Raw genomic sequence first — 24,067 nt, forward strand, 5'->3', positions numbered from 1 at the left:
TCACAGTTCAACTAGGTCAGGGGTCGGCAACATGCAGCTCTGAAGCCGCATGTGGCCCTTTAGCGCTGCCCTAGTGGCTCTCTGGAACTTTTTCAAAAATGTTTGAAAATGGAAAAAGGTGGGGGTGGGAAATATATTTTTTGTTTTAATATGGTTTCTGTAGGAGGACAAACATGACACAGTCATTCTTAATGTTTCCCTATGCTGTAGAAATTTGTAGAATAAATATTAAATTTCAACGAAGATTTGCGTCATAGCCTGTGACACGTTTCTTTAGCTGGGCGGGGTGCCAGGCAGGTGGCTGTTGTAAACACACCGATGGGTGTGTGGTGAGCCATGGAGACCAAAGGGGAAAAGAGAAAAATAGCTGAGGGGAGATTCTACAGTTCTTGTACTGAATCATTTGCATTCATTGCCAATGTGGCAAGGTGCCTACCTCATACCTCATTAAGATGCGTAACATGCCGGCTCAGACATCACCTGGCCAAACAAGGTCTGCGTAAGGTGCTGGGGAACCAGGGGCTGACAAATGGGCTACTGGAACAAGACGGAAATGGGCGAGAGGTGGAATGCTACTACTCAGGTAACCCTAGTCAGAGAGGTTACATGCAAAGACTGGGGATGTTACTTCGACATCCCCAGTCAACACTAAGTGCTAAACAACTAGTAGCTCAGTGTTCCAGCATTGAGAACAGTCCCTATCAACACCATAACAGAAACCAATGAGCTGATCTACAACTCAGTATCAGTGATTCTTGAGATGCTTGGCCATAAGAGCAACCATGAGACCCAATACCCACCATGGAAAAGACGATTAGAGGCTAAAATCAAGGTAACAAGGAGGGAAGTGAGCTGCTACAAAGTGGGACTCACCCTGAATGCTTAACTGTAGGGCGGAAGGATCCATCAAAGAGTCCAGTCCCACCCAACTACCGACCAATAACCTGCCTCTCCACAACCTGGAAGCTCATGTCAGGCATCATAGCGGCCATGATAAGCAAACACATGGATAAACACATGAGCACGGCACAGAAGGGTATCTGTGTAAATAGTAGAGGAGCCAAACACCAACTGCTCGTAGACCGCACAGTTGCCCGAGACTGCAAAACCCGACACACCAACCAGGGCGGTGGCTTGGATCGATTATAAGAAAGCCTATGACTCAATGCCTCATACTTGGATCATTGAATGCTTAGAGATGTATAACATCAACAGGACTCTGAGAGCCTTCATTGCAAACTCTATGAAGTTGTGGAAAACCACCCTTGAAGCCAACTGCAAACCACTTGCACAAGTGTCCATCAAATGTGGCATATACCAAGGAGATGATCTGTCCCCGCTACTGTTCTGCATAGGCCTGAACCCCCTCAGCCAAATTATCAACAAGACTGGCTACGGATACCGACTCAAAAATGGGACCAACATCAGTCACCGTCTCTACATGGATGACATCAAGCTGTACGCCAAGAGTGAGCGAGACATCGACTCACTGATCCACACCACCAGGATCTACAGCACGGACATTGGGATGTCATTCGGACTGGAGAAGTGTGGTCGGCTGATCACAAAGAGGGGGAAGGTCATCCACACAGAAGGGGTCTCACTCCCACAAGGAACAATAGCAGACATAGAGGACAGTTACAAGTACCTAGGTATACCACAAGCAAATGGCAACCTCGATGAGGCCACAAGGAAAGGAGCCACAGCTAAATACCTCCAACGAATAAGGCAAGTCCTGAGAAGCCAGCTCAATGGCTAGAACAAAATCCGTGCGATAAACAGCTATGCCCTGCCAGTAATCAGATACCCTGCTGGAATAATTAGCTGGCCAAAGAAGGAGATAAAAAACACAGATATTGAGACTCAAAAACTACTAACCATGCATGGAGGGTTCCACCCCAAATCCAGCACCCTGAGACTGTACACGAGCCGCAAGGAAGGAGGGAGAGGACTAGTGAGTGTGAGAACCACTGTCCAGGATGAAACATCTAAGATTCAGGGACAAAGCCTCAACAGACAATGTGCTCAGTGAATGTCTCAGACAACAGGGAACAGAGGTTGAGGTGCCAGAGATACCATCATGGGAGGACAAGCCCCTACATGGGATGTACCACCAGCAAATAACCCAAGTGGCTGATATCAGCAAATCCTACCAATCCTACAGAGGCCCTCATCCTGGCTGCACAGGAACAGGCCCTGAACACCAGAGGCCTGTTCCCAGATCTACCACACCAGACAAGACCCAAGGTGTAGGTTGAGACAGTCCAGCACATCACAGCAGGGTGCAAGATACTGGCAGGGAAAGCATACATGGAACGACATAACCAAGTGGCAGGCATAGTGTACAGAAACATCTGTGCAGAATATGGACTGGAAACCCCGAGATCAAAGTGGGAAACACCCCCAAAGGTGGTGGAGAACACCAGAGCTAAGATCCTGTGGGACTTCCAGATCCAGACAGACAGAATGGTAATGGTGAACCAACCAGACATTGTCGTAGTGGATAAACAACAGAGGAAAGCCGTTGTGGTAGATGTAGCAATACCGAGCGATTGCAACATCAGGAAAAAGGAGCACGAGAAACTGGAGAAATACCAGGGCCTCAGGGAAGAACTGGAGAGGGCCTGGAAGGTGAAGACCACAGTGGTGCCTGTGGTCATCGGGGCCCTCGGGCAGTAACCCCCAAACTGGAGCAGTGGCTACAACAGATCCCAGGAACAACATCAGACATCTCAGTCCAGAAATGTGCAGTCCTTGGCACAGCCTAGATACTGCAGGACCCTCAAGCTCCCAGGCCTCTGGTAGAGGACCCGAGCTCAGAGGATAAGAACCACCTGCGGTGGGTGAGAAGGAAATTTATATATATATATATATATATATATATATATATATATATATATATATATATATATACATATTTATGTGTATATATATATATATATATATATATATATATACATATTTATATATACATAAATATGTATATCCCTAAAAGTATATATATATATATATATATATATATATATATATATATATATATATATATATATATATATATATATATATATAAGTTGCATGGTTCAAACCATGGGGAAAAAGTAGCAGCTTATAGTCCAAAAAGTACGGTAATGTGGAAAGACATTTCCAGGGAAGGTATGTTACATTAGTTGCTGCATCAAGATTCAAGTTGCATTTTACATGCTTGATGTGGAGAAGTTGTCCAGTGATGTTCGCAAACAGAAGCCTTTAATTTTTTGTGACTCCAGACAGATTTCTTTTTTTCTTTTTCCTTTGGTCTAATATGGCTTTTTCAACATTTTGTGTTGCCATTACCTGAACTAGGTGAATAAAAATAAATAATAAAAAGGTGGCTGAATAGCCTATGTAGATATGATTATAATTTAACTGGTAAAAATAGAACATGACCGATTGTTTTTAAAAAGTGTCGGTCAAAATCGGTCAGCCCATACATTGCTGGCATCTGACATGAAGTGGAGCAGTGTGCCCATTATTGATTCACCAATAGGACCGACAGTCTAGTCTGTGAAGAGTCACTCTCATTTCATTCTTCAGAGCTTTATAAAATCTGAAAATCTGTCTTTAAATATTTCTTGGCCTTACTGGTAATTGCTTCGACTTGTCCAATTTGTTCAAGTCACTCAAACAAGCTTAGAATCATTTAGAGGGAAAAGCACCTTGATGTTTGTGGTGTGATTCTGGTCTTTCCAGCACAGCCATCTGCCCAGGGAAGGTCCCGGCCGTACCAGGGAGTTCGTGTCCGAGATCCAGTTAAGGAGCTGCTGAGGAGAAAGAGGAGCCTGGAGCATCACAGCACCAAGACGACGCATTTCACAGCTGTGAGGGCACCATCACACATGAAACTGACAGTCGTAAATTGGAATGGTGTTCCAAGTCAGTCCTCAACAGCCGGTGTTCTGAATATTTCAAACATTTTCCTGGTTCAGAACACATGAATCAGATTGATGACAAAAAGTATTTCACACATAGTAAATGTGTGCAAAACCTATTAACATCTTTTAACATCGAAAACACAAGTTCTCATTTGTGCTGTTTCCATGAAATAGGAAATGCAATTAAAATCACACATGAATAAGTTTGTTCATAGGACAAGTAATTAAAAAGCTCGCAGTGCCATCATCGTCCTACCACTTCCTGTCGACTGCTTTGTCTTTTCCACCAGTGGCAATATCCAGACGTTGGTCACCTGGATGTTGCCACTAAAATGTTTCCATTGCAGTTTTTCAGAACACACTGTCATCCTAGCACAGAAACTTTTTATTGAAAAACATTTTTTTATATAAATTGGCATGCTTACATTCAGGACAGTTTATTTTCATAATTACAATTGGGCAGTTTTAAAGTCACTAGAAAACCAGTTGCACACAGTCTGTAATCAACCAAAGAAGAGGACAACAGGAACTCGTTGAAACCTGCAGAACTCTGGGGCTTAAGAACTAGTGCTGTACACTCCAGGCGTCACACATTCTGCATTCCTCCACCTTCGTTTTTGTGACATTTGTTGAGTTATACATATCATTTATTATAAAGGTTTCCTAGAAGGTTTTACTCCTACTGCAAAAGAAACAGTATCTCAAGATTTCAGCTTTCACTTAGATTTGAAGTATGACATTTATTGCCGCTACAAAAATCAACTCTGTGGTGCTGTTACACAACTGAAACTTAATCCTGGGAGATTTTCTGCATGGATTCAGTAGAACACTTAAAATAACATATCATTCTTATTTAAATTCACATCCATACTCCAACATATCCACTGGCATATTGTTTAGGAGATGTATTTTTCTTAATGCTGCTTTTTAATCACACATTTGTGACACCACTTTTATCCTCATGATGGATGGCATTAAGTATTTTCACAAGCTCTGCACTATGAAGGCCAACAAAGATATCAAAGTCTCCTGACTCTAAGCAGAAAAGAACAATTTGCCATATGGTTCTGTATGAGCAGTATTTAGCTGTCTTTTGACAAATTATGTGTGGCATTTGAAACGTGAAAGAAGGAACCCCTGTGGGCTGATATGGTTGTGAGTAGTCAGAGGGGGATTTTATCTTTATATGTTCCAGGTGTTTTTCCATGACAGTTACAGCCATTCTCTGCATGGCTCCAGGGCTGGGCATGCAGCCCTATGCAAAATAACTCATACAATTGCCAAAGAGCCCTCCTACTGAGCTTTTTTTTAACACTTATCACACTTACAAACACACGGCAACACACACACAGAAAGAGTTGTTAGGCAGATATGGCTTGACAGTGTGAACCAACTGACTAGGTGAGGTACAGTTCTAACTCTGAATTTTACATCAATTCATCATTCACCAAGTTATTAAAAAGTCTAATATTTAAATGTTTTTCCCAATGGTTTTTTTTCATTCATGTTGCATCGAGGTTAAAGTGTATCCATATGCAGAGAGACTGAGGCATGAAGTTGATATTGAAGTTTTTAATGAAAGAAATGATGAAAACATGGTTTAACAAGATGTAACAGGAAGAGCCAAAGGAGGAATGAGAGAGAGGTGATTCAATACTGGGATTGTGAATGCTGGGACACTAGACCGGGATCATTGTCTGACAGGTTGCAGGTGTGAGGGGAGAGAAAGAGAGAAAATGGCAAAGGGGGTGAGGGAGAGTACATAGCAGGGGTACTAGGAAAATGAAACTAATACTAAAAAGAAACTAGACCTATGAAACTAGACTAACAAAGACTAACTTGCCAGACACAAGAAATAAACATAATAAACTAGAATCACTAAGGAAAGACTGAACTTAAGTTAAACAGAAAGAAGATTGATCTAATCAAAGAAACTTCATCACTTAATCACTCGAGACACCATGATGGATGTCAGAAATGAGTGATGGGAGTATTAAGAAGAGCAACTGTAATTGTCTTACCAAGCTGTTGGTGCCAATATATTCAGGAATTCTACTTGTTCGTTCCTGACATGTTGATCAAATTACCGACTCTGCCTGAATTCACGCCCCATGATCTAAATTATTATGTCATCAACAGTGTTTCCCCCTTACTCCAGAACATGCTGTGTCTACACTAACCAGGTTTTTTCATATGTGTTAGGCTACATGATAGTGGGGCATTTTCTCTATGGTTACCAAAGGCATGGTTACCTAGGCTCATACCTTCTTCATAATGCAATATTTGATATCTTTCTAAGTTACTTCTAAATTACATGAACGTTAATGTTCTTACATTATATAAAGTGCTTCCTGCAAATCTACGATTACACTGAGGGCTGATATGTTGACTGCTTTTGATTGATAGCGGCTTTCCGTCACTGCTGTATCTTTCCTCATTAAAAGTTAAACGATAAAATTACAGGTTTTATGCAGCAGTCTCCCCATAACTATTTTTTAAAGTGAAGTCAAATAAATAAAAGCAATATTAGGTGACTAGATGTCTGTTTTTGACAACCTCTTGACATAGGATGTTTTGATGTTCTTAATGGCGGAGTGGTCAGAGTTAGGAGATGTCTCCTATCAATACAGACCTCCTATCAATACAGACCCCCAAAAAAGCTATTTACTGAAATAGCAACACAGACAGGGAAGTTATTAAGCCAAAATTGTATACAAATATACATTTTGCCTTCAAGATAAAAACAAACCCTTCTTTCTCTGTAAATGTGTTCTACCCAGAACTGCTCAAGTGGCAGTTTTAGCTTCACTTGATTCAAATTTTGTTAAAAAAGAAAATCTCCTATGAAGCGTATTTTGCAATACAATTATTAAATGGTTTATTTAAAAAATGATCACCAGATCTGTTGAGTCAAGCAGAAATGACTGAACTTTTCTATTCACATGCTAGAAATATTTTTCATATTTGAAAATATTTTTCAGCTATGCAGCTGAAAAATATTTTCTAATATATGCAGCTGAAAAATATCCTTAGCAATAAGAAAATAAACTTTTTTTTTTACTAAATTGCATCAAAAACATTTCTTTAGTGACCATTAGATCATCTTAATTAAATAGTAACTACTGTCATGTTCTGTGTTTTTCTGTTGTGTTTATTTGAGTTTTCTGTGTCCTGAGTCTCCTGGTTGTCCTGTCTTCCCCTTGATTGTTCCCAGGTGTGTCTCGTTCCCCTGATTACCCTCAGTGTATTTAGTCCCTCCTGTGTTCTTTGTTCCTCGTCGTAAGTCGTCGCACTTTTGTTCTCTGTCTGCCGTCATTTGTTTGTTGCCGCCTGTATGACTAGATGCTACCAGTGTGAGCCCTGGCTTCCTCTCAGCCGTGCTGCCTAGCCGCGGACTACTCTGTTGACTGTATTTTTGGACTGGTTTTCATTATTAAATATTCACCATTCACCTTACCTGGGCCTCCAAGCATCTGCCTCACCACCTCACCTTACCAATCCATGACAACTATGTTATTTCTTTATTTGAATCATGTAATGTATTTATAGTTCCATATAGATTAACCATAAGTGCTTAAAGAAAAAAAAAATCTGCAGAATGTTTATCCAATTAATCAAAGAATTGTTAGAATAATCAATAAATTAACTGATTACTAAAATAATGGTTAGTTGCAGTCATAAAATAAATTCATTTACAAAAGTACATACATTATAAGTTATTAGGTATTATTCACTGGGCAGATAATCCATCAGGGTCACCATAGGGCCTTACATCTTTCAGTTTTGCCAACTAATTTTACATTTAGACTCTCAATGGGAATAATTCTAAATGTTTCTGTCATGTTCGAGGGTCGACTTCTGACCCACTTGGAGAATCGGATCCGGGAAGCAACAGTAAGTTAAGAATTTATTTACAAAATACAATCACAGCTACAGGTGTATTGCAGGTGATCCTTTGTATCGAGTCTGGGGTTTGTCTGGAAGCGAAGTCGGGTCAATGACGATGTCAATGACAAAATGTGCAAGGGGTGGACAGAGTGCCTGATTGGACAGCAAGAGAAATTAGCTTACGTCTCTTGGAAGGCTTCTCAACGGGAAGGGGAAAGGAGCAGGTTGGATCCGAGCAACCAATAGTTCAAGGCAAGTTTCTCTGACAGGAATGAACTGAGGGCTGGAGTTGGCAGGCAGGTGAGGTTCGGAGCTACAGGTTGGATTACCGATTTGGGAGTCAGGCTTATACCATGAGGGAGTAATCATCAGGCAGAGAGGTGAGGTCTGGCAGCTCCTTAAAACCTCTCCTGCTGATGATCCCTGCAGGTGCGCAGCTCTGCTGCAGGCCACTCCCAGCAGGGAGCCAATGGGGAGAGGCACTTTCATAAACCCAGATCCTGACAATTTCTGTACAAATCCAGTTTCTCAGAATACATGGGAAATCAAGCAAAAATACTAATATAAAAAAGTATGTTGTGACTTACAAATGCCTATATTCCCTATGCATGTAGAAAGGTACTCACTGCAATTAATGACTTAAAAAACATTTATTCTGTACTCTTAATTAATGCAAAACAAGCATAAACTTGCATGCATTAGCTAATTTCTTAATTTTTCTACTCTACTGGATCAAAGTCGGGGTGTGGCAACATATTTCTGCTGCCAGGTTTTAACTCCTCTGAAACCTTATTTTCTCTCTCTTTGTGCTGCTCCCAAGAGAAAATTTAGTATCTGCAGTGGTTGTTCTGTGATAAAGGTAAATAATTTTATAAATTATGTATTTTCCAAGCACATAATGCCATTTAATAGCATAATCAATCAGTCAATCAATCAAATTTTATTTGTATAGCACATTTCAGCAACAAGGCATTTCAAAGTGCTTTACATCATAAACACAAAAACACAAAGTCATGCAACATGGAATAAACAATACATTGTTACATATCACATCTGAAATAAAACTCTAATCAGGTGTGCTTTTAGTTGAGATTTATAGGAAGTCAGGGTTTCTGCTGTTTTACAGTTTTCTGGAAGTTTGTTCCAAATTTTTGGTGCATAGTTTCTGAAAGCTGATTCTCCTCTCTTGGTTCTGGTTCTGGGGATGCAGAGCAGAACCAGAACCAGAACCTGAGAGTCTGGAAGGTTGATACAACAACAGCAGATCTTTAATGTATTGTGGTGCTAAACCGTTCAGTGATTTATAAACTAACAACAGTATTTTAAAATCTATTCTTTGAGCTACAGGGAGCCAGTGGAGGGACTTTAAAACTGCTGTTATGTCTCTATCTTCCTGGTTTTAGTGAGAACAGGAGCAGCAGCTTCTGGATCAGCTGCAGCTGGAGGATTGATTTGTTGGACATGCCTGTGAAGACGCTGTTACAATAATCAATGTGACAGATCTCTGACTGAGACATTAGTCCTCTAATCCTGGAGATGTTCTTCAGGTGATAGAAGGCCGACTTTGTAATTGTCTTTATGTGTCTCGCAAGGTTCAAGTCAGAGTCCATCACTACTCCTGATCGCTAGTTTTTAATCAAGTAACTATATTATCTTCAGTTACAAAAATGCAGTATATATCAAAAATAGCTTTAAAAGTTTTCACTTTGCAATTTGATGCCTTGAAACTGGGTCTCTGTCACTTTAAGAAGCTCTTGCTCTGTCTGACATGCTGCTTTCAGCATGCATTAAAGAATCAAAGCATCATTCCAGGTGTTTTTATAAGGGTTTAGACCAAAGAACAGACTATTCATGACCCAGTCAAAGTCCAAACCTAAATCAAAATGAGGATCTATAACATGTGTTAGAAATTGCACTCCCCCACACTTCATTAGTTTCAATCACACATGAAAAATTAGTTGTCTTGTAATTCAATTCCAGCTTCCCAGATCACATGTTGAGATGCCCTTTCAGGCCTTGGTTGCCTAAATATTAGTGTGCTGCAATATAAAGGCATGACATTAAAGCATTGCTGGATGAGTGAGATTCTAGACTGTAGAAGCTGTTTGAGTGATTATGTGTTAGAATATAAATACTATTACAGTGAATGAATGTTTTTATTGCGCAAGTACAACAGAATTGAAAATGTAGAACTCAAGGTGTATCGAGACATAAGACAGATGAAGAAAAACAGCAACAATTTACTAAAACATCTAACACAGGAATCCAGTCAATATGCGGTATATTGTTAAAGAGCTCATTGAGATTTTAGTGTGTGTATGACTATGGAGTATGAACTGTTTAAATGACCACTTTTTGTCTATGAAAATTAATTTAGACAAAGGATGTAAAGCTCTGTTGCGCGTATTAAAAGCTTACAACTAATAAAGTAGGTTAAAGTGTGCTTTAGGGATATTGGGACAATCTGCCACAGGTTTTGCAGGTATTCTGTCTGTCATTGGCAGCCTCTGAGCTAACTTTCTCAGTCCTCATAAAATTTCCTTCTAAAGAGACCTTATTGTGTTCTCTACTGAGGTCAAGAAGAGGGGTCAAGTATTCACTATCAGCAGAAAGAATGGTTTAGGCATTGTGTTTCCAATCAGAGAGGCTAGTAAAGCCACTGCTGCTCTGTATCAAAGGTATTGATTAAAGATAATTTAACCTTCCAAATAAGAAAACTCCCTCTATACCTCACAACAGTTTCTTTAGCAACATATTTCTATCATAAACTTGCAAAGATGAGCAACCTCCATTCTCCCACTAGACATTCATAAATCACAAGAGGTGACAGAGGTGTCCCACACAGCTGTGAACTGGTCAATTGATGCAACCCTGAAGTCAGAACTACACACAAAAATTTCCCCATAGCATACTTTTCACAATAATAATGGTGGTCAAAGTCATTAGGTTATTAGTTGTATTTTCATTAACTATAAACTAATGACCTAATCTTTGACATTTGACATTTCTAAAATTAATTTGCCTCATGAAAAAAGGCCAATTTCTCTTGTTTTCATTAAACGGTTTCAGTGAAGTGGCTTTTGATTGTATTAAAATGAGTTAATTTTGCAAAACGGAAATGGAAATACTTTCTTTGCATTACACAAGTCACATGATCAACACATAGAATAGAATAGAATAGAATAGAATAGAATAGAATAGCATTTATTGTCATTGAACAGGATTCAACGAAATTTCTATTGCAACTCCCGTGCAAAAAGTCAAAATATACAATATTAAATAAACAAACACACAATAATATAATATATACAACTAAAATTAATTAAAGGCACTCAACCACACCAAGAAGAAGCAGCAGGTCCAATTATGGTAAAGTGCAGATGATGTGACAGTGCAAGTGCAGAACAATATGGCTGTGTGGGGGCAGGGGGGTGTATGTGTGGTTATGATATGTGTGGGAGGGGCGGCAGGGAGTAATGGCTCTGATGGCTGTGGGGAAGAAACTGTTTCTCAGTCTGTTTGTTGTAGTCCGTATATTCCTGAACCGCTGGCCTGATGGCAGCGGCACAAACAGTCTGTGGCTGGAATCCACGGCTATGGATCCAGTTCTCTTCTTGACCCGGCATATGTAAATAGAGTCCAGGTCTGGGAGGGGGCATCCCACAGTGCCTTGTGCTGTTCTCACCACCCGTGTCAGTTGTTTCCTCTCCAGTGCTGTGCAGCCACCATACCACACAGTCACGTTGAGGCAGAGGACGCTCTCGATCGTCGCCCTGTAAAAGTTCACGAGCAGCCGTGAGGAAAGTCCAGCACGTCTCAGTTTCCTGAGGAAGAAGAGCCTTTGTTGTGCTTTCTTCACCAGGTGGGAGCTGTTGGTATTCCAGGAGAGGTCAGATGTGATGTGGAGGCCCACGAACTTGATGTTGTCCACAGGCTCCACCTCTTCTCCATCTATGAGAAGGGGAGTGTGATCCGTCCTCCTGGACCTTCTGTAGTCCACAATGACCTCCTTGGTCTTCCCTGTGTTCAGCACCAAGTTATTGGCTGAACACCACTGAGTGAGCTGCTGAATTTCCTCTCTGTAGTGGGTCTCGTTGTTGTCTAAAATGAGACCCACTACTGTTGTGTCGTCCGCAAACTTGATGACTGTGTTGGTGGGGTGGATGGCAACGCAGTCGTGTGTAAACAGGGTGAAGAGAGTTGGGCTGAGCACACAGCCCTGCGGTGTGCCTGTGTTGAGGACCAGTGGGGACGATGTTGAGCCACCTATTCTCACCACCTGAGGCCTGTTAGTGAGGAAGTCTCTGATCCAGTGGCACAGTGAAGCAGGCAGCCCCACCTTGAGTAGCTTCAGCACCAGCTTGTCTGGGATGACGGTGTTAAATGCTGAGCTGAAGTCTACAAATAGCATCCTGACGTAAGTGTTGGGATGCTGCAGATGGGTCAGGGCTGTGTGCAGAGTGATGGAGACAGCATCCTCTGTTGACCGGTTCGCTCTGTAGGCGAACTGGAGGCTGTCCAGGTCTGCAGGGATGAAGTGTCTGATGTACCTCAGAAGAATCCTCTCAAAGCACTTCATGATCACCGGGGTCAGAGCAATGGGCCGGTAATCGTTCAGGCTGGTGATGGTCGTCTTCTTCGGTACAGGGATGATGGTGGAAGACTTGAGACACTCAGGAACCATGGTGAACTGCAGGGACAGATTGAAAATGTCCAGAAACACTCCTGCCAGCTGGTCGGCGCATGTTTTCAGCGTCTGGCCTGACACCTTGTCCGGTCCTGTAGCTTTGCGGGTGTTGATTAAGTGTCCTGCACTGAACCTATCATTCAGACTTGGTATCTAAATGTGTCCTGAGTGACCACATAGACTTGGATCTTACTAGCTGTTAGAGAAGACAGCTAGAAGTCTTTATTACAGAGGTCTTCTTCTGACATATTTGAATACATGTAATCATCATAAAAGAGCCGAGTGTGTTATGACTGTCTCTGAGGCATGCAGAGAGGGGGAGGGAGATGAAGGAGCGAGTGAGAGGGAGATAACATAACCCTGTTTATCATTAATTAGCCAAATAATAATTAACTTTGAGGGGAATTTTGAAAAAGGAAGTATCGCAGAAAAAAAAAACACCTTAACAATAATCTGGACAAGAAGAAATAAGAAATTTATTAAAAACCTTGCATGGTGAGAAGAAAAATACAGAGTCAACGGAGTCTCTCAAATCTCCAGCAATGGATCTGGCTTCCTTTTATATGGTTCTGGTCAGAGAAGAGTGGGATGATTGGAATATAGGTGTGAATCCTTAATTCACACCTATGTACCAGGAATTCTGTGGAGCTCAACGCAGATGGTCTTGCCATTTGTCTATTGCTAAGGATAGGGGATTTGTTCTTTAATGTTAAAGAGGGCAGCTTTATTGCTGATAAGATCTGGGTTGGGGAAGTAACACTTAGTCTCAAGCATCAAGAACCTCTCGTGACATTGTAGAGGTCTATATATGAGCAGCTTGACCTATCCCATGATAAGACTGAAACGAACCAAAAGCACATAGAAAAACAAAAACTTATTATATGTATACCTTATAAATTTTTGTTAAAACAAGAAACCCAGTTAATCCCAATTTTTTTCCTGCAAAATAAGTGCATGCATTTCAATCCTTGGACCTCCCTAACACATTATATTTATGAATATGTTATGTTATGTTAGTGAAAATGCAGGTTTTATACTTAGCAACAATTGTTGCCGGTGGGAAACTGCACAGTCCAAATCACACAAATATGACCTATTTACACATAGAAAAACAAAAAGAAAAATCATGACATGCATAACTTATTATAACAAAGAATGGTTACAAGAGTGCTCAGAAATATTTTAGATATATACAGATTCAATGCTACATCCTGCAGATGTCATAGTCTCAATGTGCCAAGTGACCTTTAATCTCATTTGGTTATTTCATCAATGAGGAAAAGTCAGGTGAAAATGTTAGTATGAGCAAATATGCATCTTTGAAGAAATTCTCCCTGTTCCACCAGACCAATCACAGCACCTTGATCCCCCCCCACCTCCATGCCTTTGAGAGGCGTGGAGGTGGGGGGGATCAACTGTAGGAATGACTGATGTAAAAGACATCATTTTGAGGTTCCTTCAGGTCTAGAAGATCTAAAATATGTGATAGTTTTAACCTGTGCGGGCACACCACGCCATATAAAATAAACAGGCAACCCATTGACACATAGCACAGTGCTGTTTATGTATTATGCTAGTGGCAACAATTGTTGCCATGCTTATATTCACTCTTATCATTAAAAGATGAATGAAGGGATACTATTTTCTTTATGTGACGGTTCCGGTGTGATTCAAAAGAACTGTATTTAAGATAAAATTGTAATAATTCTTCCCAAAAAGTTACCTTTAAGGCACACAGGCCCGCTACAGATGAGGCTTGAGACAATCTCACCAAATTCAATAATTTTATTTATTACCCCATTTCATTCTAATCAATAAAATATACTATGTTAAGACCACTCACACATTTAAATAACAGTGATGGCTCAAGTACAGGATGGCAGTGCAGTTCAGGGTAGTGACCTAAATAAAAGAAACACAGCAAACAAAGCAGCAAAACTAAAGAAAATTGTGCAACAAATCAAAAAGTACCACCACCCGGAAAGTCCACCACCAACACCACGAACTGGCCTTTCCTGTCAAGATAAAACAGATATTCAAATTACATGGGTCATTTCATATTTATTGATCAGTCCACAACCAATCAAGCAGCAATCGTTCAATTAAGGATCCGTCCTGGGATGCCACGCCGCAGCGGACACCACCCAGAGTGGCACCAGCAGAATCCGTCCAAGCTGGTCACCAGTCCGAACCAGCCACACTGGACAAGGGGCAGGCGTCAGGTTCACGCTGACCACGACGGCTGGCAGAAAGCCAGCAACCAGGGCGACAGGTGGGCGCGAGCTCCATGTGTAGTGCCTCTGGCTGGGAGGAGGATCAGGCAGTTTGCACAGACCGCCAGGAGAAAGCGATCAGCGTGCATCAGTCAAGCGCACATTGGTGTGTGGCTGGTGCTGCACAGCAAACAGAGGTCTAAACCGGTGAGGTGAGGGAGGGCAGCTCCAGATGGTTAGTTATGTTAGAGAAGAGTCGTCTTTTTTACTGAGATAATACGGATCATATCCTAAATGTAAGAGTATTTTCTTGACATGCCTCGTCTGTTTCAGCCCATTTAGGGCATTAACTACTCATTGTGATTTATTTTGCTTTGTTTTGAACTGGAGAAATCCATTTCCAGACCACCATCTGAATTTCACGTGTCATTTGGGTCATGTGTCTGAAACCCAGCAATATCAGTAGTAGACACTTGAAATAACATACGTTCAAAATATTTTACTTATATAAGTTCATTTAAATAATTTAAAATAAATATTTACAAATATTCAAATATTTTAAATATCCTCTTGTACAGGTTGTGACAGACATTTACCTCCAGCGTAACAGGCTGGAGGTAAAGAGGTCTGTTCATGTGAAGCCTTCACACTATAGACATGAAACTGATATTGCTTAGAGCAGATACACTTCCAGAAGTTAGAAAAAAATGTCTGCCAACAATTGTTGCCGGTGGGATTAAATGACTTTTACAGAAGAATTACAACTGTGAAAATAAAATACACAGTAAGTTGGTGATTATTTCTTCATTGTAAAAATCTGTCATCCTCGCCTGTTGTATCCCTGGCTTTATTTTCTTGACAGTATATTGTCCACTCATTAGATCTGGTGGATCTCGGAGTTGTCATGACCAGAGCTGGAGATCAACTCTGGCTTCTCCACATGTTCTCAACAGCACCACAGCCTCACAGTGCTGTGGTCACTTCTAGGCAGGGCTTGATGTCATTTTGCTGCCTGAAGTTGGCCAAGTTGGGTCAGACAACCCAAGTTGGGAAAACTTCTGAAGCACCAAGTTGATCACTTGTAAATAATAGATATTCCCAGAAATATATTTTTGCGATGTTCCCAAAAGGTGGTAAGCCAATACATATATAGTTTAAACTCACAATTTTCCAGCTACACCAGCTCAGACCATCCTGTTTCAATGTTCAGTTCTTTGAAAAATTCTGCCTCATAAATAGATTTTTAAAAAATTTTTATTTATGTATTTATTTATTGTGGGCTCTAGTGTCCTTTACATGAAAGTATGCTGACAGGAAGGGGCTAAGAAGAGGGGGGAGAAATGCAGCAAATATCGGTGGGTCTGGGAATCGGACCCCCGACTGCCGCGTCGAGGACCCAAGGCCTCCAAACGTGGGTCTCGCTATCCCTTATACTCATATATAAATTTTTAATCTTTCCTGAGACCAAACCAATTTCTCCTTCCCTGTCAGCCAATGTGGGCTTAAAATACAAACAAATTCACATGTATGAATGTGAACAGTGCAATTTACTGAGGATGTGGAACTGATGTGCTCTGCTTTTATATATACATTGCCTGTAAAGGGATCCATTCCTTTGATTTTAGTGTTCTGCTGTGTAATGACGGGGAACATTATTTTTGCCTTGACATGACCGTTTTGCTCACACGGCCTGTGCCTTTCTATGCAAATCTGCTCAATTTCTCTCATTGAGCTCAATTCCTCAAGATACAGAACAGAAGTTATGAACAATGAAGTTAAATTTCTGTTGTTTTTGAATTGCAGTCTGCCTTGGTTGTAGTTTCTGCTGTTGAGTAGTGGAGGCCACATGAAATTCAGACCAATAACACAATATAGTTTTGCTTTCAGAGGGGGGAGGTAAAGTTAACCTAGAGGCTGTGAAAAGAAGGGCCAGACAACAAGAGACTTGAAACACAATTATGTGATTTTCATCATACAATAATGAGAATTGATTTCGGCACTTGGACATGCATGCACAGCCCTCCACTGCACCCCACTTCTGCTGCAGTTGTGCATTGCAAGAAAGACAGCTTTTCAAGTGTCTGTCTGAAAAGCTGAACCTCTTTTGGTTTCAAGAGGGAACCATAATAAGAAGTTAGAAGTCAAGGTTTAGAAATGTTATAGGTTAGTGAGTTTAATCTTTCAATCAGCTGATAAGTAGCCCATTTGAGTTTGAACACACTTTTCAGACATTTCCATACTCTGTTTGTTCTGTTCTTGTTTGTCTTTTTAACATTTTGAAGCCTTGCATTAGGGTTATGGCTCTATTCCCTACGTAGTTTCTCATCGTTCTTAAGATTTTCTTCAGGACTGCATGATGAAGCCAAGGCTAATAGTTTATAATAAAGGTCAGTTTGTTTTGGAACAGGATAGAATTGTGTTATACTTGTTAGCCTGTTTTGAATTTTGCTGGGATTTTATGTATAAATGAGAAAACTCAGATATAGTTAATAGTGGGTAAATGAATGAAAACAACAGATATGGTAAATCTCTCTGTTACTGTTTCTGCATGCATTCGCTTAACTATGTGTTGCAAAGAAACTCCTGCAGTGTAATTAATACCTCCTCCAGCTGCAGCTCCCACCTGGATTTGATGTTTATATATCAACATGACATGCATGGTTGCTGTTCTGTTGCTGTAACAATTCCAGATAAAAAACAATTCTTTTGTGATATTATTTGCTTTTTTTTTAGGATGTGGTGGGTTTCAGCAATCAGTCATCGTTTACACAAGGTACGTGCTTCACCTGCATAAGACTCCATTACACATTAACCAAAATGAAGAACACTGTATGTTAAAAAAAAAAAAAAAAGAGAGAAAGTATTTAATCTCGGACTGATCTCTGACGTCCAGGTAGTTTTTGTTCAGATGTTACCAGTGCTTCCCCTGCTGAGCAGTCTCCTGGGGCAGCAGACCGAGGGCTACAGGGTTCCGGGTGGAAACCTGCTCCCCCCATCACCACCGCTGGACTGCAGCCTGCTGCGATGCCGTGGTCTTCATCTGACTACAACCCACAGGACTCCACAGCTCAGACTCTGGCCTACCCAGCTGCCTCTGCCCTCACTGCTGATGTATACATGCAGACTCTGTGTCCCAGCTACACCATGCTGACCTATACACACACACCGCTGCTAACTAACTTTGGCGTGAGTAAGAAATCACAGTGCAAACTTCAAACCAGCTTCAGTATATATACCAAGGTGCTGAACTCTTTAGTAGATAATAAAAAATGAAGGAGATGGAAACACAACTGGATTGGTAGCCTGACAGACTTAGTGCTAGTTTGCATAAAAACTAAACAATCCAACCTTCTTTTTAACATTAAAGTCACCTTTACCTTTATCTGTGGGATAATCTTTGATCTCAAACACTCTCTGTTTGAGAAAGAATGCCAGTTTGGTTGATTTTAGAATCCAGCAGCATAGTTCACAAGGTTCAGTGAATATCAGCTTGATGCAACTGTGCTACAGTGCATAAAATTACTTTTTATGCATTGTAGCAAATTACTGAAAACAAAAAGTCCATTAATCCTTTGCTAATATGGGACTGATTTCATATATATCCACAAGTCCACCTATCTTATAGGTGGACTTGTCATGTGACAACCAAAGCAATGGCTGAGCTGCAACCAAAGACATGGCATGCTTTAGACCAGGGGTGCTCAAGTCCAGTCCTGGAGAGCTGCCGTCCTGCAACTTTTAGTTGCAGCCTTACTCCAGTAGATCAGGCTCAGCTATGAACAGGCCTGGTAACGAGTCATTCATTTGATTCAGGTGTGTTGGAGCAGGGATGCATCTGATAGTTGCAGGGTGGTAGCTCTCCAGGACTGGACTTGAGCACCCCTGCTTTAGGCAATCAGAAAAAAATGTTAGGCATACATTCTTACCTCTGTATTTAACATTGCTATGCAATCTGAAGGCCATACACACACAATTAAAAAATTACTGATAATATTGATTAAACCTTTTAAATATATAATTATAGTATGAACAGTAGAAGTATGTGAAGCCAAAGGTGTCAAAACTTTTGAAATCAACAAAACCTTGTGTAAACAGGAGCTACTGTATATGGTGAAGTTTTCAGCAATGAATTCTTTATTTTCTGTGAAAAATTATTGGAATTTTGTTGTTTTGTTTTTAAAATTGTGTTTGCAACATTAAGACACAGCCAATTATAGTTCACTTAGCCAGATGGCTGCATTCCATTCAAGCAGTGAATATTGTCAATATTGCAATCAATATTGAGAGCAATATTGATTGCTCTCAAAGGTGCAAAGCAATTTCAATGCTTGGGCTCAGTTATTATAGTGTTGTTGGTTACTTATTTTTAAATTAAGTAACCAACATATATTCATGTCTGACAATGACATGAATATATGTTGGCACCAGGGGTTGCATTAACCCAGTGTTTGGCAACTTTTTTTGGGACTATGCCCCCCTATCCAGCTCCTTCAAGCTGTTTTTACTGTTCAGCGTGACTCAGCATCAGATTCTATTCCCTGATTCACATCTACTTTGTTGTCATGTCTAAGTTGCTGCTTTGACACAAGTGAACCACAGCAAGGACGTTAGCCGGTGTAATGCTGAACTGAAGTGATGAAGCTACCAGTATCAGGAGTGCAGAACTGCACCAAGAAGCAATCAGAAACACCAAAGAGAAGAAGCGCTACCATCGATATAATTGCAGCCATTCATGTTTTAAAGTTACAGACCAAAGTTTTTAGCAAGTTGGTCAGTGTCATGGTTTGAGTTTTTCTGTGTTTATTTTAGGTTTCTGTGTTTTCTGAGTCTCCATGTTGTCCTGTCTCCCCCTTGATTATTCCCAGGTGTGTCTCGTTCCCTGATTACCTCCTGCGTATTTAATGTCACCTGTTTCTCAGCATTTCTGTCGGGTCCTAGTTGTTCGTCATACCAGTCTGTATTTCCACCGTGCTGTCCATTCGTATCCCCTGTTGATACCAGTGTTGAGCCTTAGCTTCCACTCAGCTGTGCTGCCTGGGCTTGTTGGACTGTGTTGTTGGACTATTTACATCATTAAAATCATAATTTCTCTCACACCAGCCTGAGTCCTCAACGTCTGCCCACCACCTCACACCACATTTCTTGACACATAGTTTAAACTGATGTTGTTGTGCATATAAGGTGTAATGTTAACCTTTGAGAAAACGACCCCAGAGGAATCACAGCATCCCCTTTTGTAAAATTTTCTGCCAGCGCAGAAAGAGAAAGAGCCGTTGAGAAACGCTACATCAATGGAATATTCTGTATTTGACTGTTTTTTTTTTTTGTTTTGTTTTAAACAACAGAAAAATTTGTTTCAAAACACTTTGATTTGATTGAAAAAAATGAACAATTTGTTCAATTTAAAGTAAAAAAAAAAATCAAATTGTCAGTAAAACAAAAAAAAGATAAACCCTTTTGGAAATGTAATGGTTTTTGATTTTACAAAAAATGTTTGTTAAAGTTTTTATTAAAATCATAAATTTTTATCTCAATACGTAAAGGTTATTTGCAAAATATAAACTTTTACAGCTTCTATACATTAAAATTCTTCACAATTATACAGTTAAAAACTGTTTCTTAGCCAGGTGGTCTTTCTCTGGATGCTCCAAAGCCTCCTGCCTGAGGGAAAGGGCTAAAACAGTCTGTGCACAGGATGGGTGGAGTCCTTCATAATGACCAGAGCCCTGCTCCTACATCGTGATAGAGGTCTGAGGTGGTAGGAAGGCTGCTTCCCACAGTTGTCTGTGCAGCCTTAACCAGAGCGATCCTCTCAGCAGCAGTGCATCTATCATGCCACATGGTGATGAAGGTGCAGAGAACACTCAGTAACCACAGAGCAATTGAAGCTCCTAATGACTGAGCTCCCAAGTCCAGCTCTCTGCAGCTTCCAGAGGAAGTAGAAACGCTACAAGAATATCCTTGTCCCTTCTGAAATCCACCTCCCTGTTCTATTTCACATTGATGCAGACTTTACTTTCTTTGTACCACTGCATCAGGCGATCCACCTCCTCTCTGTATTTGGACTCCTCACTGTTGATTATATACATATGTATGACCTGGAAGGGTGTGATTGGGAGGAACAGCTCCCAACTCAACAAAACTCGATTGGTGTTCTGTTGGACTTCTGTGCTCATCATGCATTGTCCATAACAAACACCATGTTCAAGCATAAGGGTGTCCATATGTCCTCTTGTTAACAGGACACGCTAAGCCATGATTCAGTGATCGACTTTGTCATCTGTGACCACCTGTTTTGGACACTCGGGTAGTGGTCAGAGCTGTCCTCTGACCACTTTCTGGTGGTAAGTTGGCTCAAGTGTTAGAGGAAGATGCTGGTCAGAGCTGGCAGGCCCAGATGTGGTGTGAGGGTCTCCTGGGAAGGTCTGGTAGAGCCTCTCAAGAGCCATCTCCAGGAGAACTTTGAACACATTCCTGGGGAGGTGGGGAACATTGATTCTGAGTCAACCATGTTCCGTCCCTCCATTGTGAAGGAGGCTTATCGGAGATGTGACCGCAGGGTGGCCTATGCCTGTTGTGGCGGCAACCTTGAAATTCGTGGGTGGACACCATTGGTGAGAGATACTGTTAATCTGAAGAAGGAGTGCTGTTGGGCCTTTTTGGCCTGTGGGACCCCAGAAGCACCTCCGATCTCTGGGGATGGGGTCAAAGTGGTGGTTAATGAACCCGCAAGTGGATGAGAGTCGCTCTGAGTTTCTTAAGGCTTTGGATGTTGTGTGTTGGTTGATGCGACTCTGCAATATTGCAGTTCCCCGAGATTGGCATACAAGGGTGGTAATCACCTTATTCAACAAGGGGGGCCAGAGACTGTGCTCCAATTACAGAGGGGGTCACATTCTTAATCCTCCCTCGTAAGGTCTATTCAGAGGTCCTGGACAGCAGGGTCCTTCAGATAGTCAAACCTCAGTTTCAGGCAGAGCACAGTGGTTTTCATCTGGGTCGTGGAACACTGGATCAGCTCTACACTCTCAGATGGACTTGGAGAAGGCGTTCGACTCTGTCTCACAGAGAGACCTGTGGCACGTTCTCCAGAAGCATGGGGTACCGGGCCCATTGATGTGGGCTTTTTGGTCCCTGTATGACTATTCTCAGAGTCTGCTTCACATTGCCGGCAGTAAGTCGGGCTCATTTCCAGTGAGAGTTGGACTCCACCAAGTCTCCCTTTTGTCACCAATTCTGTTAATTGCTTTTATGGACAGAATTTTAAGGCGTAGCCCACATGTGTCAAACTCAAGGCCCGGGGATCAAATCCGGCCCGCCGTAGCTTTTTATCTGGCCCTCCACAGACTACACTAAACACTAAGTGTGATTAAATATTATATTGTCAATCATATCAGTGCAGTTTTTATCTGTTTACTGCCAATTTGTATCAATCAATCCCTCCAGTTTCTTGAGAATTTACTTGATGTATGATTATAGTCCATGATTTATACAGCGAGTAAATAAACAGTTGCATTTATTATTAGTTCCTGAAGGGACTGAAAAGATCATAGAATAGAATAGAATAGATAGTATTTATTGTCATTGAACAGGATTCAACGAAATTTCTATTGCAACTCCCGTGCAAAAAGTCAAAATATATCAATAATATTATGTAATTCATTGACATATTAACAGTTTGTGAACATATTTTATCGACACATTCTGGCACAACCAGCCCTTTAAGAGCCTTTATGTTCTTGATTTGGCCCAAAACGAAAATGAGTTTGTCACACCTGTCCTAAACTTTCAGACATCAACGCAAGGCTACGATGCATTACTGCACTCAGCTGTTTGACCCCCTAAGGAGAGTCGAAAAGCGCAGGTCCAGTCCTCCAAACCATTAGCATGTACTGCAAAGGGTTAGGGTGAGGGTCCGTGCCAGCTATAGAAATGAATGAAAAATAAGAAAATCTTCTAAAAGACTATTTGCTAATCAGATTTATGGACTGGGAGATGTTACACAGGTGGACTGCAGAAAACAGTAACTCATTTGTTAAAAAATAGACAGCGATGCTGAAGGCAAAAAAGATAAAAATCGATTATTAATGTTTAACCATGCCAGCAGAAGTGAAAAGAGTACAACCTTCCAAAAATGTTGGAAGGTTTAAATGAGCTTAACCCTCTCTGGCTCAAATTACTTGAAAGTTGGTTCTGGTTTTCAAATATGAACACAAGCTGGTTGGTCCTATTCACAGATCAGCAGGTCAACCCAAATCCACTCTTTCATTTGGTAAACTTATATTACCAAATGGTAATCTCTCTACGTTTGTAATCTATTACTTCAAAATTTTTAAGAGTCAGTGCCGATCAGCGCATTTAAAATACATCTTGGAATGTGTTTCTTCTTTCAGACCATCCCAGTGGCTCCAAGTCAAAGCTCCCTCACCCCGATGGAGCTCCCAGACTCCGGGCTGGCCTACCCCTTGTGGGCACAGCCTCTTACCACCATATCTGCTGTGCCCAGTCCAGGTCTTCAGTTTGCCTCAGGTTCTGCAGCTCTGCCTGGACCCCCTTTGGTTCATATGCCTTTACCCATGTCTTTGACCGCCATGATTCCTCAACCAGATTCCGAGTCGGTGAACCCTCACCCTCAGGTTCTGGACACCCAACAGCACTCGGAGAAGGAGCTGGACCAAGAACCACAAGATCATTCTCTGGCAGAAAATCCTGACGAAGAGCCAGTATCCCCTAATCTACTGGATGAACTTCTGGAAGATCAGAAAGAGCATGATGATGAACAAGACAAGAATTCATATTCCAGCTCCATGTTCTTATCTAATGTCTGAAGTCACAACTGTTCATTCCATTGAAACAGATTTTTTTCCTTTTACTTTTCTGTCATGAGATTGCAGAAAATTTTGGCATACTCATTAACTCAATTCTTACCTTAGTTCATGGACAATCTACCTTCCAATCAGACAGAGCTGGAAATGTTTAGCAAATAAGTATGGGTGAAAATTGCAGCCACTAAATGCACAGAACTGATAATTGATTTCACAAATTTTCACAATTCATTTCTTTGTGAAATTAAATTCTGACATTGCAGTAAAATTTGATTCTACTTATTATTGGTACTGGGGAATGAACAGAGATGCATGACAAATCCCATACTTCAGAAATTTGCAGAAATCTGTCCCCCCAAAAAATCCCAAATTCATCTGTATTTGTGTGAAAATGTGAAAAAATGTCAACGATTAAGGCAAAGCATTTCCCTATGCAAACTTGGGTGTAGATTCACACAATTTGTTCTTTCCGAGTAGATCTTTCCTGTCTTTCACCTATGTTGTAGGCCTAGAGCACTCTTCACATTCTCTCTGGAAAATAAA

The 24,067-nt window shown here is 41.0% G+C and overlaps 1 protein-coding gene across 2 annotated transcripts in view; it reads left to right on the forward strand.

Annotated features, from left to right (window-relative positions):
* Positions 1-24,067, forward strand: part of LOC129355707 (POU domain class 2-associating factor 1) — a 39,393-nt gene extending 15,326 nt beyond the window's left edge. The window contains exons 2-5 of one of the 2 annotated variants that reach the window (XM_055025306.1): positions 3,730-3,857; positions 17,433-17,472; positions 17,593-17,885; positions 23,093-24,067. In XM_055025306.1, the coding sequence (XP_054881281.1) occupies positions 3,730-3,857; positions 17,433-17,472; positions 17,593-17,885; positions 23,093-23,527 (896 nt within the window). In that variant the 3' untranslated portion in view covers positions 23,528-24,067. The remainder of the gene's footprint in view (positions 1-3,729; positions 3,858-17,432; positions 17,473-17,592; positions 17,886-23,092) is intronic. The other variant, XM_055025307.1, reaches the window with a different exon arrangement.

Source organism: Poeciliopsis prolifica, unplaced genomic scaffold, assembly GCF_027474105.1.
Source record: "Poeciliopsis prolifica strain line A6 unplaced genomic scaffold, Auburn_PproV2 SCAFFOLD142, whole genome shotgun sequence".
Classification (NCBI taxonomy): Eukaryota; Metazoa; Chordata; class Actinopteri; order Cyprinodontiformes; family Poeciliidae; genus Poeciliopsis; species Poeciliopsis prolifica.